Here is a 17,147-nt window from a genome sequence, read left to right as displayed (position 1 = left end):
ATCTGAGGCGCGTGCCCGCCTCCGATGCGATTCGGTCACGTTTCGGGGCGTTGCCAGTTGCCAGGGCCTTGGGTAGGTGCCAGGAATGTCGCTCAGAGAGAGAGCCACACGGCCAGCCAGCCAACCAACGAGAGTCCACATCCGAGTCCTCTCGGCTACGGGTGGGCGGCAGTGGGGTGGTGGTGAGCCCCTAGCTTCGGCTCTGTTGTAGGGGCAATGCAACATGTTTGAGTGAGTTCGATGCGGCTCTTGCGTCATCCTGCTCGGTGGAAGACAACTCCTAATAAAGATGGAATGTCCGGATGGATAGTGCGAAGGAGGTTCATTGAAACCTGATTGACAGCATGAAGGATGTCATGTAGAGCTCTTGGTCATACACCTTCTCCTCATTAACAGCCCCCGGACTCATCGATGAGGCGTCAAGGCGTAAATTCAAAGGCAACACACACGCTTCCTCATCAGAGATATACTTTTCGAATCCCAGCCCCAGTCCACTCCAACCCCGCCCCTTCCTGGCTGAGGCTCACGTGGCGGCAACTGCTTTAAAATGCAAATTTTCCTCTGCTAATAAAAGTGTTACTCATATGCGTGGAAGATTTCCCAAGTGCACGGCGGCCAAAGGGAAGCCCATCACGCACGTCCGACTCGGAAAAACTACTCGGGGTGGGTCTTGTCTGGGGGTTTCGTCGGGGGTTTGCCAATTTTCGCGATAATCACACAACTAATTTGCATAGAACACCGAGACCACCAGCAAATCTAGGCTAATCAAATCAGCCAAAACGAACAAACTCAATTTGCGGGTGCAAATACTTGTACTTCTGCATATATATTCGAATACCCTATTTGATTGCTTTCTTGGCAGAGGGTTGATTGAATGTGCGATTGGTTTGGCTCCTTCAAGCCCTCCTTTCCGTCCTTCTGTGTCTTAGATTCTGCATTTTAATACAGGGTGTTAGTACCGCCATCGAAGAGCATTCAGTCGTCGTCTGACACATTCCATTTGGTCCCTCGGGTGCCCCAGAGATTCCTAGGCACATGATAAGACTCGCCTTCATTTGTTATTGCTTTGATGGGACTATGCAAATCTCGGCTTATGAAATTCTGTGTCTACTTACCCTGGCATTAGATTTCACAAACATTTCAGCAGCACAATTGGTTGCGGCAAAGCCAACCAGACCTGAAAACAGTCAACAGTAAAATAAATTAGAAAAAACAAAATTCGAAATTTGCCAAAAAATAATGTCACGGCGACCTGGCGAGCCCGTCGAGGATGTTGAAGCTGTTGTGCCTGTGCAAGCGGTGGGATCTTCAGCGACTGCTGCCAATGTCGAGACCTGGAACCCGGAGAAGGCTTGTAAGTTTTGCAGGGACCTGCAGGACAACGAGGTGCAGACCTTGCACTACCTGGGCCTGCCGTACGTGGTCCTGGCCCGGCGACCCCGGCTCCGGGTAAAGGTGCCCCTGTCCACCATCAACTACGAGATCGGCCAGTGGGTGGGCATTGCCATGCAGCTGCTCTTCACCTGCCCGTCCAACTATCCCATGCAGCGGCCCCTCGTGGAGATCGTGGAGAAGCGCAACGTGTCGATCGCGCTGGAATGGGCGCTGCACGAGGAGATTGTCCAGAGTCTGGATCAGCATATCGGCCTGCAGATGATAGCACCGGTGACCATACGCCTGCAGACTCTGCTCAACAGCCAGCGATTGGGACAGCCAGCCACGATGCCCTAAATCTAAAGTCCTTCTGCTCGCGTGCAACGTGCAACATGCCAGCTCCAGTACGAGGCAAACACACACGGCTATCCAAATGCGGCTTATTGAAACTAGAAAAGACCAGATCTACACACTATACACACATATGGCAAAATATATAAATATAAGTGTGATTTTTGTGCTAGTGCCATGGACGGTGGTATCGGTGGATCCATGACCGAAGGACGCGCCCGGCTTGGCCAGTAGATCTGTGTGGCTATAGATTATAAATATATGAACTTGGTCCTGGCTCTCTCTCCCACATCCTTTCTGGGCGTCCTGCAATTACGTGCACAAACATATTTGTACTCCCGCTGGCGCAGAATGGCACGAAAAATAAAAGGAGCCTTCGCACCTCACGCAGCAATACGTGACTTTTGGCCTTGACTGACGGATGGCACTCCTGAAGTGCCCCGAAATTCAGTGCGTGTGTGTGCAACACTTGGCCGAATGTTAACACGTGCCCCAGTCACAGCCAGGAGAGGAATCATTAATTGGGCAGTCAGGCAGGAGGCGTCTGCGATGCATTAACTTATCTTTTATGCGCGTGCCAAAGCACGCCATCGCTCGCAGGTCCATTTTCTGGGATACCGGCTTTGGCATGTTCACATATCCTTCCTGCGGAGCAGTGCAAATGAAATTTGTTGCCCAAAAAAAAAAATAGTACACGTTGCAACACATCGAACAGCCAGCCAGAGGACGGGAGGAGTGGCTGGGGGAGGGGCGGGGGAAGCTAGTCAGACTCCTTGGGGCGTTTCCTGTTGATCCTTAAGCATATAAGAACGTCCTGCCATGCCATGCCGGATGTCTCTGGGTAATTTAGATAGCTGCAGCGGCGCTCCGTTGCTCCAACTTGCATAATGTCACTTTCAAAGTGTCGCAGTTCAAAGGACATGCACTCACAGGACCCCACAGAACAGGCGGCAGACATGTTAAAGCTGTGCGATAAGCATAGGGATTCTTATGAAATTCCTAATTTCAGGCCAAAGCTGAGAAGGGTGTCTGAGTCCTCCTCCTCCTCCTCCTCCTCCTCCTCCTCCTCCTCCTCCTCCTTTCGATAGTCTCTTCTGCTTTTTTTCTGTTTTTTTTCGGGTGGGGTAAGCAAACTTTAAGTCCACATCCCTTTTTAATGTGACTGTGTATGCCCGAAGGATTTGTGCGTAATGAAAAACTGTCACGCCACAGGACCACGTCGAAGGACGACAACGACAACGACGACGGCGACGACCAGGATGAGCCTAAGCCATCGCAGGTACGAGCGGGTATATGGCAGAAATTGAAAAGCGCTATCCGGTAGCCGGTAGAGGGGAGCCAGAGCCCAAGGAGCATTAAAATGGCAAATTTGTGTGCACTGTCAATGGCAGGACGCACAGATAGGACACAGTCAGGGCAGGGCATGCAGGACATTTATGGGCGACAGACAGCACCGACAAGGACATAAAAGCGGCGTCGCCTGCGTGATAAGCGCATAAATCAGCCATGGAACAAGTCCCAAATCATACACCCAATATCCCATAACCCCTATTCCGTTGGTAAAGGCTTTAAAGCTGGATATCCTGGCAAGCCCCAGCCCATAACGGTCGATATGTTCCCCTTTCCTGGACGGGGGCGTTTATTCATTTCTCAATTAATTGTTGCTCATTTCGGAACAGGATGGCCAAGGGTCAAGGAACTGCTGGCCGCCATAAATCCCCGTGTTTTGCAGGGCAAAACAGCAGACGCGAATTGAATTCCTGATATGGCAGAACCTCGGCAGAGGTCGAATGACTGTCCTTCAGCGTCCCCCTCCCCCTCTTGTCTGGAGCTCATTGCTTATGCTTGAACACGAAACAAATTCAAATTACAAATTATGTTTTCGTCATTGGTGCGCTTTACGAGGAAACCCATCCCCATCACCATCCCCAAATCCCGAATGACATTTGCTGGGGCAGGGAATGGATGGAAAGTACATGTTAATGCTGATCCCCGTTGTGGCCAGTGTCCGCGCGGTGTCAACTATTTAGTTTCCGGTTTTAAGTTCCACCCATAAACCCGGAATTATGTGTCCGCTTTTATGGCTTCTAGCGGCGTCCTTCTCCGTCTCCGTCTCCATCTCCGACTGCGACCCTGGACCGGGCTTCATTGTTTCTTAATAATCCAGAGAGTCCTCCGAGTGCACACGTCTTCACATTAACAATGTTTATGGGGCCCAGACAGTGTTTCCAAGTCGAGAAGTAGTCCAGGGGACCGCCTAGTTGCATGCCACACATATTTCCGTTGCGTTGCAGTCATAAATGCGCTTAATTGGCAATTTTTGTGTAAGCGTGTTGAAATTTTATACCCCGCCACCAGCCTTCGGCCCACTCGCCCCATTCGACCCACCAAAACGTTGCAGTCATAAATAGAAGATATGTTCCAGAAGTGTGAGGTCTGTGTTTATGCCCCTGCGGCAGAGTGGAGTCCAGCCCCTGCTTTTATGGGTCATGCATGAATTTGCCGGGATTTATATGTGGTCTACATGACCTGGATTCTGATACGGCCGTCCAATGGGCTAATCAAATGATATTCGGTAGCCACAGCGAATGAATTGGTCCAACCACAAATGAACATAATTTTATTTGCTTAATCTACAATTTTACTTACACCATAATTTTGTTTGGGGCTTGCCATAGAGAGTCGTTAGAGCACATCTGTGGGCAGGTGGGGGAGAGAGAGAGAACTCTGTAGAACACTCAATTCACATGGAATTTAGAGGGACTTAGGGGGATTTAGCAGGGGGGGGGGGGGGGGGAGCCTTACCCAGCTCCTCGGCAGCCATGGTCGCTTCCATTTTCCGCTTCAGCTTCCTGACCATCTGGTCCATCATGTCCTTGGCCCTGGTAACAATCGAAAGGATAAACTGGGTGCCTCGATTCAGCCGCCTTATGCGACGGAACTCCTCCTGCATTTTGATCTCGAACATATCGGGGAAATTCATCTTCGCCTTGAGACTTATTTTCGGCAACAGATGGGGATACATATCGGTGTAGGTGAAGATCAACTTGCATCCAATGCGAGGATCTTTAGTGGCCACCTGGTCATAGTTGGAGGAGCGCACGGTGACTTCCAGCTTGAGGGTGGGCTGGCTCTGAAGCACCACCGTGCGAAAGCCGAGCAGGCCGATGGCATGAAACTCCGAGTTGCGGATCGACTCGCTTAGCACCTCAATGGACTCTGAATTCATGGTTTGAAATACCAACTGGAGAGAGAACTGTATAAACTGAACTGAATAAGACCTTTAGCCACGCTCTGACAGCTAGAACAAAAGCCATTTGATAGGGCTCCCACGACAATGCTTCTCCGGCACTCGTTGGCGTTGGCCATGTTCCGGCTGGCACTGATCTTTGGGCTGTATCTTCCCCTATATTCCCCTATCTCTGGCAGTTCCATCTGCGGCAGGAACGAGGTGCAGGTAGCCTGTGGCAATCCCTGCCCCAAGTCCTGTTATCCCCAACGTTGTGTGGACGTCTTGTGCTATGGCCGTTGCAACTGCATCGGTGGATACAGACGGGTTAACAAGTACCAGGGGCCCTGTGTCCTTCCCAGCGAGTGTGGAAGGTATCCCATGTTGGAGATACACAAGCAAACGACCAACAAAGGAAGGAGCAAACGTATTCAGTTCCAGCACCAACCAATTAACACACAACGCAAGCAGAGACATCTTAAAAACCGAAGAAATAAGACTACAAAAATAAATCCAAGATCAGTTAAGGAGCCAGGCAACTATGCGGATCTGTGGACGACTCCAGGGGATACGATGGCTTACTTCGATCACAAGCCCCAATTCGTCTTTGAAGAAATGACGACAAGGAAGCGTTCTAAGCCCTCAACAACACCGAAGCCAGCCACGACTGAGAGCCACTTTATGGATCTTTGGGCGACTCCAAGGGATGCGGAGGCATATCATCTCTTCGATCACAAGCCTCCATGGGACTTTGGTGAAGTGACGACTAAAAAGCGTGCCAAGCCCTCAACAATACCGAAGCCAGCCAGGACTGAGAGCCCCTTTATGGATCTGTGGGCGACTCCAAGGGATGCGGAGGCGTATCATCTCTTCGATCACAAGCCTCCATGGGACTTTGGTGAAGTGACGACTAAAAAGCGTGCCAAACCCCTAAAAACACCGAAGCCAGCCCCGACTGAGAGCCCCTTTATCCAAGAACATATTCAGCGATAAGACAATACCCTGCAGAAGGCTACCGGAGCTACATAAACATATAGAAACTATAATGAAAAATGAACATCCATGGACTCTTATGGACATTAAACTACCATCGGTTTTACAGAAAATCAATCTTCAAAAACTTCTCTAAGAAATCCGCATAGAGGCGTATGTTCTGGCCTTTTTATACTCGGTGTTTGGATAGTCAGTAGAGGACTTAAAGGGTTTTCCTGAGGGTAAGGGGCCATACTGCATTGCTTGCTCGTTAATTCTTTGGCTTTGAGTTTCTCGAAGAACTCCATTCATAGGCTGACTGGAAGTGTAAATTGAAGATATCCTGGATGGGACAACAAGCACAACAATGCGGCAAAAGGCACGCACTCCGTTAGTCTTAGCCGCCTCAGGACCCCCAGACCTTTGCCCTTCCATATTCTATTAAAATTGCCTGTCATTGCCGTTGCTGGCATCGTTATTGTCCGCCCTTGGCCTGGCTGGTTCCTGTTTGGGCCCTGCCATGGCCCTTTCTGCCTCCATTTTTGGGATGTCTGCCATCCCGGCTTAGTCCCTTGGACGACTGCGACGTTGTCTTCTGGCAGAACCATTATTCTTCCACAACGTGCATTATATTATCCTTTGGCTGGAAGGCATTTGTATGCTGGTCCAGGGCGCGAATTGCATTTGGGATTGGTTGGGCTTCGGGTGGGTTTCGGGTGGCTATAGGAATGGCCTTTCAGCTGTCGTCACTGCAATTTGTATTGCCGCCCGCCGCTGTAGTCGTTGTCGTTGTCGGCGGCGGTGGCGGCTACGACGGTGGCGTCTGTAACTTGTTTTTTATTGGTTTTCTCGTTTTAAATTTCAATTTGGCGCCTGGCCCCCTGTAAGCAAGATGTATGTACAAGACGCCAGCACCGGCCTCCGCCCAGGAGTCATTCCCCATCCCCCTCCCACTCCCACTCCCCGATTTTGCCGCACTGCAGAACATATGTTGACAGCGTCAGGTGCGCCAACGAGGGGCGATTTATATGCGTCAGCGTGCCAGGTTGACAGTTTCAAGGTGCCGGGAGTTTCTGCTGCTGTCTTGACTGCTAACTGAACTGTCATTCAGATGGGAGCTGCTGCTGCTGCTGCTGCCACCCAACCCCCTTTCAATGTTATTATGCCATTAGGGGTTACAGGTTATAGGGGGGGGAGCCGGGGGTTAGCACATTTTACATCGCATTTAACCCAAAACATGCCACTTAACAGAGAGCATTTATCAATGGGCTCTGCCTCGCGCACTCAGACACATACACATACACAGACGGGGAGGGGGAGGGAGAGAGGAAGAGCATTTCCCTAACCCTACGTGATTCGCACCCCTCGCATTATCAGCCATCAGGCATCATCATCCCATACGTGTTAACCTCTCCACTCGCCCACCCACACTCCACTTTCGTTCCCTTATGACACTGCATTCTGTGTGCGATTATCAAGCGTTGCCGTTGCCGTTTCCGTTTCCGTTGCTCGGCTCGTTTTGTGGCTTACGGCCATGCCCCAAAAATTACATGCCTTTGTTTTTTATCTAACGCCAGGCGGCATTATGCCTAACCCGGGGTCTTAAGGGTCTGCTCTTACTCACTGCCACTCTATGGCTGCGTCCGTGTCTGTGAAACGTGTCCTGAGTCCGGGTCTGATTCCGATAGTCCTGGGCCTGGGCCTGGGCGTGGGCCTGGCCGTGGGCGTGGGCGTAATTCGATCTATTATCAGTTGTCATCGTCGGCAAATTCACACATTCGCATAGGCATTTGGCGTTTTGCTTGATTTGTGCCACAAAATGGCCACAGTGGTAGCCGATCAGAGCAATCCTGGCGCCAAATTTCATTGAAAGCCTTTTGCGACTCTCACAAATTGAAATGGTTAAGCTGTTGTTGTTGAAACATTGCTGTTTCGTGGTGAATTTAGTATGGGGCTGCTATATCATTTCCGGGATCATCTGGCTCGAGTCCCTAACTCTCGCCTGGATATCCTTCTTGCAGATCCGTAAGCACTGCTCCTGATTTTTGTTAGTTCCACAGCTACTGCTGTTGTTGTTCCCCCAGAATACAGTGGCCTCTACGTTCTAGTGACCTTTCTGCATTTCACGAAGCTCTTCAACTCCATCATCTTGTTATATGGACTCCTTAATGTGAGGATCCTTACGTCTAACACTTTTGCCCTTGTTGGTACTCCTTCCCTGCTCTTCACCAGGAAAAACGTGCACTCGTGGCCATCTTCCTCATGACGATTTGTGTGTGTTTAACAATTTTTCTTGTCCACTGTGTGATTTTCGCCACCATGACCCCCCCGATTGAGGGCTTGGAGACCGGCCATTACATTGCTATGCCCGTATACTTTGGTAAGAGATCACACGACTATCACATGACTATACATATCCTCGAATCTGATTACCCTCTTAGTTATATACGCCTACTTCTTGTGGGTGATATACTCGTACTACATTTATACCCGGGATCCACCGCCTCACGTGAGTTCCACATCCATTGAGTTTGCTGAAGTGGTTGATGCTCGATAATCGCTAAGGTGATAATGATACGAATAAAGTGCGTCTGTCTTCCCATAGTCCCAACCTTTTTTCTAGCCCTTGGCTCCACTGTGCCACAGCGCAGCATACAATACTTGTCCTTACCGTTACCGTCCCCAAAGAGAGCACATTGTTTCACGTACCATTTCGCAGCTGAAGTTTGAACTTTTTCAAGCACTGAGCAACCGAAAAGAAGTAAACGAATTCGCAAATCCGTTGAGGAGCCCTGCAGATGCTGGATGGATAGGAATAGGGATAGGAATGGCGATGGCGATGGCGATGGAGATGTGTGAGATGTGTGCCCGATGCGTGCCTAAGTGTTGCATTTACATGCGATGGCAATACAATTTGGATGTGCTGTTGGGTGAATGGAGATGGGGGTGTGTGGGGGGCGCACAACAACTGGCATTGAGGCGTGAATTGGATACGCACAAACCCAATGGAGCAGCAGGATGGCAGGATGGCAGGATGGGAAGATTGGAAGATGAGAAGATGAGGAGCACTCAGATGAGCCCTGTGTGTGGGGCATATTAAGCAAGAATTAGCAACAGTTGTACCAGTGTCTCTCTCTGTGTGTGTGTGTGAGTTCCATTTCCGAATATGTCAAGTTAATTTAATGTTGCATGAACAGTGCCTGGCGGGGGCGGTGGCGGTAGGGGTTGGACTATCTCATGGTGCCAGCTGCCCGGCCATCATGTGTTGCCAGCCTACGTGCAATAATTTGTGCAATTACTTGGCAAATTTGTGCCGTCCTCGTTGTGGAGGGATGTGCCACTACCACACTTCCACTCTGCCACTCTGCCACTCTGCCACTCTCCACCCGCTGCGACGTGCCTCGGAACCAACGGGGAAAAAAATGCAAATAAATTATGCCTCAAGGCATTTTACAATTCTATTCTTTTTATTTTTTTTCCTCCCAATTTTGTGTGTGTGTTTGTGCCTTGTCTTTGCTTATTTTTTTCCTTATTTTTTGTCGAGTTCGAAATTATGCATTTAGTTGGGAAAAACATGTGGAGCATGTGGAACAAACTACGTGAGGGGCATAGCTAAAACGAGGGAATCGCCCGACAGCCAATGGCCCAGAAATATTGAAATATTTACTCACCATAGGGAGCCCCCACCCACTCCGCCGCCCACTCTGCCAGCCATGGGTCTTTCCTCTTCGAAGCTGTGCAATTTTTCAGAGCAGCGCTTTTTGGCTCATAAAAATGTCAAATCGTTTACATACACGTCACTTCTGTGACAACTACTTGACAGACATTAATACACTTAAGCTGCCTGGCAAGAACACGGCATTATCCTTTAGCCAGAGTCCCTGTAGCGCGCAAACGACGGCGATGGCGGCATGCCAGCATAAATGACATAATATAATAAAGCAACAGCGAAAGGCAGGCGTAGCGAAGGGGAGGAAGCCTTCAGGAAGGAGCCGTGGATGCGGATGTGGAAGGAGCAGTGGAAAAAGTGGAAAAGAACAACAAAAATTTGCTTAGACAGCAAATCATGACGAGATAGACTCTCCTGCCACCCACTCCCACTCCCCACTCCCACTCTGCTCTGCCTCTTTGTTTGCCACTCGCTCTCTCTCCTGCTCTTCTGCTCTCCTGCTTTCATGGTCGCGGCTATCTGTCCTGAGAGCGATCTCTGGGAGTGCCTAACCTTGTGATATTTTGGCTTACACTCCCACTCTTCTTCACCACTGCCTTGGCTTCATTACTCTTCTGTGTGCCCCCCATCCTGGGCTCCCTCTCCCTCTTCGCAGCACATGTCAAGAGAGTCGCGTGTTTTTTTGTCGTTGCCCTCGGAACAAATTGCTTTTGTGCAAATTTTGTCACATCTCAAGCACAAACACATGGGGCTAGACTCCCCCTGCCCCTGGCCGAACACCAAGACACCCAACCCCACACCACCCCACTGCTTCTTAGCTTCATTAGTGGATTTTTGTTGCTGCACTTTGCCTTTGAGCTTTTCCGGAGAAGGCTGGGAACTGCACTATGGAAACATCTTCCACATACGAAAATATGCATTTTGGCAATCATCTGACCGGATAATCAGTGGCCGGTCTGAAACAGTTTATGATTGGTTTTTGATGGAAACCGGCTTACAGTGGTTGGAAACGAGCGAATCGGTGGATATATAAATTTCCCCTTTCATGCGAAATAAAAAAGTTTCTTAATATTTCTTAATATAATATGAAGATTCTCTAAAATTCCTTTAACGATATTTTTCTATAGCATACTTTTAGGAGGGCATTAAATCAATTTCATGATTGCCAAAAAAACATATTAAACTTTACAAAATCCCAATATTTTCCAAAGATACCTTATATATTTGCATATCAAATATATCTCTGACATTTCTGTTAGCTTTTCCGGCGTTTGTATAGGAACAATCCGGAATGCATGTACTGAGAGTGGAACGAGCCAGCTTACTCAATTTTCCAGCAATATGATGTTGCTTTTTTAGCACACACTCTGCACCATCTTGAGCAGCTCATAGTCGGATCCTGGACTATGGTTCATTAGATTCCCCCTAGCCATGACTTGACATGTACGAGCTTGCATGCATGGGGCCGTCATAAATTCCAAATAAATAGATTTGTCAACCATTTTTCGGTGGCTGCCACACACACATATACACACACACACTTTGTACCGCATGGACTTCCTTGTGTGTGGTTTTGTGGCGAAAAAGATGAAAAGCTATTTACATTCTGCTGCAAGGACGACGACACGACAAGGGACTGGGGTTCTGATGGGGCCTGGGAGTGGCCACTGCAAAGGCAATTTATCATGAATATTTGTCAAGGAACTGCAGCAAACACTTATTTTATGCTCGGACAAACAACGCAAGACACACGGCCCCACAAAAGAAGGAGTCTATTGGCTACGAAATAACTTAGTTTTATTCCTATACACGTTTATCTATGGTCTAGAGTTGTGAGTGGATGGGGAATAGGAGTCAGGATTGAGGATTCAGGATTCAGGATTCAGGATGATCTCTACAAGTACTGCCATATCAGCCAGATGGCCAGACCGACTCCCAGCACCAGATCCATGGGCAGGCTGAAGGTGTTCCGTTGCGCGTGCTCGTTGCGGGCAATTTCGATGATCTTGTGGGTGGCGTGCAGCCACTGCTTCACCACAGACGCCTCGGCGGCCACAAAGGAGTACTCCTCCCGCTTGCCACTGCCACTGGCACCGCTGCCCGGCTTGTCCTTGTCCTGCTGCTTGACCAGCAGATTGATGATCTTGTTGGCATTGGACGCGGTCAGTTCCAGCGGTCGCTGCAGCTCCACGTGCTCCCAGTGGTAGTGCTGGCGGTAGGCGAGTCGCTTCTTGCGCACCTCGGTGCACACCAGGCACCGGTCGAAGAGGAAGATCTTGGCGCGGTATTTCTTGCGCGTGGGAAAGTGCTGGGCATCGAACTCTGTGGCACGTCGGAAGTTTCCCAGTTGCAGCAGATCCAGCTATGAAACGACGCATAAACGTTAGAGAGGAAGTCTAATTGAATCCATGGAATCCATTAGTTACCTCATTCAGCTCATCTATGTTGGGTATCTCCTCGGCCTGATTGACCACATCCAGAGCACGTCGCATACGCGTCTCCAATTTGCAAACGGCGGTCAGCACGGGCTTGCAGCTGATTCCACTCTTGTAGAATTCCTGCCACAGAAGAAGATCCATTATTATATGATCTGGATAAAGAATTCCAGTCTCTTACCGATATGAATTGCTGCAACAGCAATGGATATCTGGTCAGTCTTTGTATGGGCTGCACAAGGAAGCTATCGATGCCCAGCTTGTCTTTTATCGTGGTTTGATAGGCCTAGAGAGTAATCAGATATTAGAAATAGTAATCAGTAAATTTAATCTGTACCGAAAGCTTACCTGCAGCCATTCGCGATGATCCTGACGCAGCTGCATGGAAGACTTCTTGCCCATGGTGAAGCTCACGTAGCAGTAGAAGTTGTTTTTCTGGAAGAATTCATCAGAACAGAATGGTTTACAACAGCGAAGCCAACATAAACTAAGGTAATCCCCACCTTGGCCGTACCAGCCCCACCAGATCGTTTTTAAAAATGTGTTTACTGAGCTTTGGCCGGCCATGCGCTGCCATTTCGCTTGAGGCTCGGGTTTCTCTATAGATATGTATATGTATATGCCGTACACATATGTATGTATGTACTTCCCTGCCTGCTGGCTAAATCATAATTTTTTGAGCATTTAAGTCACGTAACCCGAGACCCCTAGAAGAGGAGGGGGGGGGGGGGGAGGGGGGGGGGGCTGGGGAAACCCGTGGCAAAGCTAGAGCCAAAATTTGGCATTCCTGTCGGTATCTCGGACCAATGCCATGCAAATGCTGTGGCCCAAACCGAAGCCAGCAAGCAAACTGCAAACTGCAAAGAAAATTGCTTGGCCAACGATTTCCTTTCCATTTTAATTTCATTAGCCTCGCCCTCCCTACCAGTCCGAATCAGAGCTGTGATTCCAGAGCTCAGATGATGTGGTGGTAATCACCCCTCCGTCCCTCAGGAGTGGGGCTCTGTTTTGAATGTCTAATGCGGCTGGCTTAGTCGGACAAATTGTCTGGCGGCGCAAGGTGACAATTTATTTTTGCATTTGACTAAATTTTCTTTGCATGAACAATCTCCCCTTCGATGGATGGATGCATTCCCCTCGAGCACAGTCATTTGTCTCGTGAATATACAATTTCTGCACTATAAATAGATTGGACTAACGCTAATAAAGCTGACACAAATGCTAAGCGATTTGATGAGCATTTCCCATAGAGCAGATGGCAGAAGATATCCCACAATGTGCTCTCGTGTGGCACACATCAGCAAATGTTGATCTCAAAATCGATTGCATCAGAGTCAGGCCAGACCCCTCAAATCGGTTCGAGAGCAATCAGAATGTTGTAAAACATTTAATTGATTTTGAGTTGGTGGTGGATTCGATTCGATTTTGTTCGATTTGAGGGTGAGAGAAATCGCTCAGATCGACACGCTTGTCACTTGGTGCTCTGTTCTGACCATTTAAAGCCGATTAATAAATGAAGGCCAAGCTATTTACGGAGAGATCTCCGGCATCCTCTGGCATCAGTGGGACTCGTGTCCAAATATCGAGTCAACAGGTCTGGCCGGACAAGGCCTCTTCAGCCACACAATCAAATCGGGTCAGAACTAATCGATCCGGCAATTATACATATGTGAAAAGCCTCATTAATTTGCTCGAGGGGGAATTTCTGGTTTTCACAAATGAAATTTTATATTTATCAACAAGCTCTTTCGCGTCTTCTTTTGTTTATCCAATATGCTGCCAAGACAAGCAGGAAGCGGGAAGCGGGAAGCGGAGAGCGGGAGGAAGGGGCAACATTTAGAAAATATGTATGCACAATATTATACCGAGTATAAACAAAATTTTGGTACATTTTTATTATATATTTAGCAACGATTTCGTTGCCTCTTGTCCTGTGACTCAGAAACGTTTGGCAAGAGAGGCACGAAGAACACAGAGTGGAGTGCAAAGGGGGCTCTTCTTTAGCATAAATCAGCTCCCAGGGGCTTAGCATGTCTGTTCGGCATTAAGCCAAATCCTCGGGGAGCTTGTCGTGGCTCAAAGAATGTTACCTGCTTTGGGAGCAGATTTTCAGTTGCTTTTTTTCAGCTCTTTTTTTTGGGGGGGGGGGCTTCTCGGAACTTGCAGATGACATAAGAGAATTGCGTCCGAATTGCCATGTATTCCAGCAGACAATTTCAATTTAAATTGATCGCTTGAGTTGTCAACACTTAACTCGGCCTCGCCGCCACATGGCCGCCAGGCCATAGAACATGTAGAAATCTTTAAAAAAAAAACCAGAGAAATACGCCTAACGAGATCTACAGAAGTGTAGCTCAGGTTCAATTGCGATTTCTTGAGCTATATCTCGACATTTTCATACTCTCGCATAAAGCCCCATAAATAACGATATATATACTATATATATTCTCTATCAGTGTCAACAAGCTATAGATAACTGAGCTATATAACTTATAGAAGGGACAACGATTCTGCAAGAGTATCTAAAGCTTCGCCACGTGCATATGTATGTATGTATGTGTTCCGCCCAAGCCCCAGACAGACGCTAAAAAGCTGTGTAGTTGCCTCTCTTTCGATCACTTTGACTGCGAACCGATGACGTCAGCTGCCGGCGAACCGAGCGACGGGAAAAAAGTTTTGTGTTTTTAAACAATTTCCAACTGATTTTCGTTAACGACAATGTTCTTGGGTACTATTTGGCTTTATCATTACCATGTGCCTGCGATTACTTCAATCTTATCAGGGGACTTCACTAAGCCCACCCATTCGTCATTCAGTAAATAATTATACTTAAGTGTTTCTTTTGTGTTTTTTTCATTAATTCACTTTTTACCACGACCACGGCATACGAATGAGCTGGGCCCTCCAACAACTTCGTGACAATCTATTCTTGACGCCGGAGGTGTCAATCAAAAGCCCTATTAACGAATAAAATAACTCAAATATTTCGTTAATTGAAATTGTCAGAGAGTTTATGCAACCGCAATTTGCATAACCCACAACTAAACGGCCGCTGAACGCTGCTTAATATGCATTAATTCACGAGTTTCTCTCTAAAAATACAATGTGCAAAAAATAACTTGGTATATGGCACTCATATGTAGAACCGAGAAACCGTCACTCAGCGGCATGGCAATCGCAGGTGTCGCCACCAAAGAGCACGAACAAAATAAACATTAATACATTTTGTCTTGAATAAATATTTGAAATTGAGTTTTTAGCTTTCGAGGGCCTACGGAAAACAAAAGAATTTTTGATCGATTGCCCGAATCGGGGTGTCGGAACCTGTCCAACGGCTACTTGGCAAGCGACACGAGTCTAATGGTTAATGGACCCAGCCCAACCCACGCAGGGGAGTGCCGTGCCCGTGGCCGTGCCTCTTCTTAGTTGCTACTCACCTCAAAGTGCCCGGCAAACTCATCAAAGAGACCCTTCAGATCGCGCTGATTGCGCAACATCAGCGGTAGAATCTCCCTCTCGTGTAGCTCCAAGATCTCGGAGACGTTGCCCAGGAGTAGCTGCTGGCGCTGCTCGCCGCGGAGGCCTTCGGGCAGGTCCTCGACGGTCGCCAGGTTTCCATAGTTGGCCAGACCCTTCTTCAGATTGTTCACATAGTTGACCTCCGTCTGGATGAGCTCGTCGATGATGAAGCTGATCTTCCGCGAGGCGTAGATTTCGGTTTGATCGCAGGGAAACAGATTCTCCAGCGACAGTGTGTCCTCGTCCTCGTGGCTGCTCGAAGTGGATGGTCGAATTATTTATAGGCGACTGTGAGCGGGAGTGGGTTGGATCCGGTGTGGGGGTTATGGTTGTACTTACTACTCATCGCCCAGAGTCTCGAAACTGAGCGTGTGTGAGAGGAAACCATTGTGTGTTCGGTATGTTGGAGATGAGTTGGCGGCTGCCGTGGTCGCTGTCGTTGCTGAGGTGTAGATGGAGCTCAATGAGATGCCACTGCAACAGAAATGGAAGCACAAGAACAGGAAGCCGTGAATGGGGGAACACTCAAATGGGGACTGATAATGAATCGTAGATAAGCTAGGGGAACCTTCTTCCACACACCCATATCCTCCATAAAGATATAAGGTTCAATCTTAAAACAACATCCCTCGTTAATTATAGAATTCTTTATTGATTGCTATGTGGAGTATCCGATTCAAATGAACGTTTATCATGCAAGTCATGTCTGGATCAACAACGAACAATGATTACCATGAAATGCTTTAAAACAAAACCCGAAAGTCATAAATCCCAATAACGCATACGTTATCTTATCACGTAAGCACAGAGTCGTAGTGGGACACATGCCAAAGGTCAAACATATACAATCAGATGTAGGGACAGTCGAAAATAACGAACAACTGTCTGATGAAGAGGTGTGGTACCGAAAGAGACCATAAGCTTTGACCTACCTATCACTATCCAGCAAACTTGTTTGCTTCTCCAGCTTGCCATTTTTGTTGGGTTTGGGTGGAGTCGTCAATATCGAACTAACGGGTGAACTGGGCGCCTCTTCACTCCGACATTCCTTCGCCAGGGCTGTGTCAACCACATCGATTGTCTTGCCACTCGTATTATCGTCCAGTATGTGCAAATAGACATTCAACACTTGCACTATCACAATCGCGAGGAATGTCAGGGCAACGGATATCACATCGAACCAGTTGAACAACTCCATACTGAGGATTTTAGGCACTGTTCTTTATGGGCTTTCGCTTCGAAGGAATCGAGTTCGATGCATTTCGATAAGAAAACGCGAAAAACACTAGTCCGATTCACCGACACCGTAGTCCGATTCCGATTCCGATTCTGTAGTCGCCGTGTCCAGTCCGTTCCGAATCGCACGAGAAAATCAAATGTGGCGAGCTAAGCGCTCGTCAAGCTGGCTGGCAAAAGCTTCGGCCGAAAGCTCACTCTCCATCGACTGATCGTTCTCTTTCTTTGTGGTTCTCTTTTGCACGCGAATTTGTTTGTAAACATCGAAAGCCATTCGAAACTGTGAAAAGTGCTTCGGCGGCCAACAATGGATGGAAATAAATCAGGGTCTGCAACACTTTTGCTTTCATCATGGATTTAT

At 48.2% G+C, this 17,147-nt stretch overlaps 4 protein-coding genes and 1 long non-coding RNA gene across 6 annotated transcripts; 2 read left to right on the top strand and 3 right to left on the bottom strand.

Annotated features, from left to right (window-relative positions):
• Positions 1-1,141: 1,141 nt before the first annotated feature.
• Positions 1,142-1,886, top strand: LOC4805391 (uncharacterized). The gene has a single exon (XM_001361763.4). It carries the CDS (start codon positions 1,240-1,242, stop codon positions 1,729-1,731), a length of 492 nt encoding a protein of 163 aa, XP_001361800.2. The 5' UTR covers positions 1,142-1,239; the 3' UTR covers positions 1,732-1,886.
• Positions 1,887-4,314: 2,428 nt separating this feature from the next.
• Positions 4,315-5,020, bottom strand: LOC6898909 (eIF-2-alpha kinase GCN2-like). Its single transcript, XM_002138842.3, has 2 exons — positions 4,531-5,020; positions 4,315-4,421 (listed from the first exon to the last, which is right to left on the bottom strand). Exons 1-2 carry the CDS (start codon positions 4,952-4,954, stop codon positions 4,411-4,413), a joined length of 435 nt encoding a protein of 144 aa, XP_002138878.1. The 5' UTR covers positions 4,955-5,020; the 3' UTR covers positions 4,315-4,410.
• Positions 5,021-7,779: 2,759 nt separating this feature from the next.
• LOC26534008 (uncharacterized) lies at positions 7,780-8,530 on the top strand. Its single transcript, XM_015185130.2, has 4 exons — positions 7,780-7,951; positions 8,011-8,096; positions 8,159-8,306; positions 8,368-8,530. Exons 1-4 carry the CDS (start codon positions 7,825-7,827, stop codon positions 8,481-8,483), a joined length of 477 nt encoding a protein of 158 aa, XP_015040616.2. The 5' UTR covers positions 7,780-7,824; the 3' UTR covers positions 8,484-8,530.
• A 2,839-nt stretch (positions 8,531-11,369) lies between these two features.
• On the bottom strand, positions 11,370-16,945 carry LOC4805390 (kalirin). Of its 2 annotated transcripts, XM_001361762.4 has the most exons (7): positions 16,483-16,945; positions 15,890-16,024; positions 15,469-15,802; positions 12,380-12,466; positions 12,213-12,317; positions 12,023-12,154; positions 11,370-11,958 (listed from the first exon to the last, which is right to left on the bottom strand). In XM_001361762.4, the coding sequence occupies exons 1-7, from the start codon at positions 16,746-16,748 to the stop codon at positions 11,491-11,493; spliced, it is 1,527 nt and encodes a 508-aa protein (XP_001361799.4). In that variant the 5' UTR covers positions 16,749-16,945; the 3' UTR covers positions 11,370-11,490. The 2 variants fall into 2 exon arrangements, with proteins under 2 accessions (XP_001361799.4, XP_033234151.1); XM_033378260.1 differs by lacking the exon at positions 15,890-16,024.
• Positions 12,536-15,441, bottom strand: LOC117183654 (uncharacterized). The gene is made up of 2 exons (XR_004468785.1): positions 14,783-15,441; positions 12,536-12,630 (listed from the first exon to the last, which is right to left on the bottom strand). It is a non-coding gene; the product is annotated as an uncharacterized lncRNA (long non-coding RNA).
• Positions 16,946-17,147: the final 202 nt, after the last annotated feature.

This window comes from Drosophila pseudoobscura, chromosome 3 (genome assembly GCF_009870125.1).
Source record: "Drosophila pseudoobscura strain MV-25-SWS-2005 chromosome 3, UCI_Dpse_MV25, whole genome shotgun sequence".
Classification (NCBI taxonomy): domain Eukaryota; kingdom Metazoa; phylum Arthropoda; class Insecta; order Diptera; family Drosophilidae; genus Drosophila; species Drosophila pseudoobscura.
Note: the sequence above shows the minus strand (reverse complement) of the source record. Positions and strands in the feature narration are given on the sequence as shown.

Bases quoted from the DNA above. Each gene is read 5' to 3' on its own strand.
- LOC26534008 (XM_015185130.2), top strand. From the start codon at position 7,825: ATGGTTAAGCTGTTGTTGTTGAAACATTGCTGTTTCGTGGTGAATTTA. The intron at 7,952-8,010 runs GTAAGCACTGCT...TTGTTCCCCCAG, and splicing joins GATATCCTTCTTGCAGATCC to AATACAGTGGCCTCTACGTT. The intron at 8,097-8,158 runs GTGAGGATCCTT...GCTCTTCACCAG, and splicing joins TGTTATATGGACTCCTTAAT to GAAAAACGTGCACTCGTGGC.
- LOC6898909 (XM_002138842.3), bottom strand. From the start codon at position 4,954: ATGAATTCAGAGTCCATTGAGGTGCTAAGCGAGTCGATCCGCAACTCG.
- LOC4805390 (XM_001361762.4), bottom strand. From the start codon at position 16,748: ATGGAGTTGTTCAACTGGTTCGATGTGATATCCGTTGCCCTGACATTC. The intron at 16,025-16,482 runs GTAGGTCAAAGC...TTTCTGTTGCAG, and splicing joins AGTTTGCTGGATAGTGATAG to TGGCATCTCATTGAGCTCCA. The intron at 12,318-12,379 runs GTAAGCTTTCGG...ATTACTCTCTAG, and splicing joins ATCATCGCGAATGGCTGCAG to GCCTATCAAACCACGATAAA.
- LOC4805391 (XM_001361763.4), top strand. From the start codon at position 1,240: ATGTCACGGCGACCTGGCGAGCCCGTCGAGGATGTTGAAGCTGTTGTG.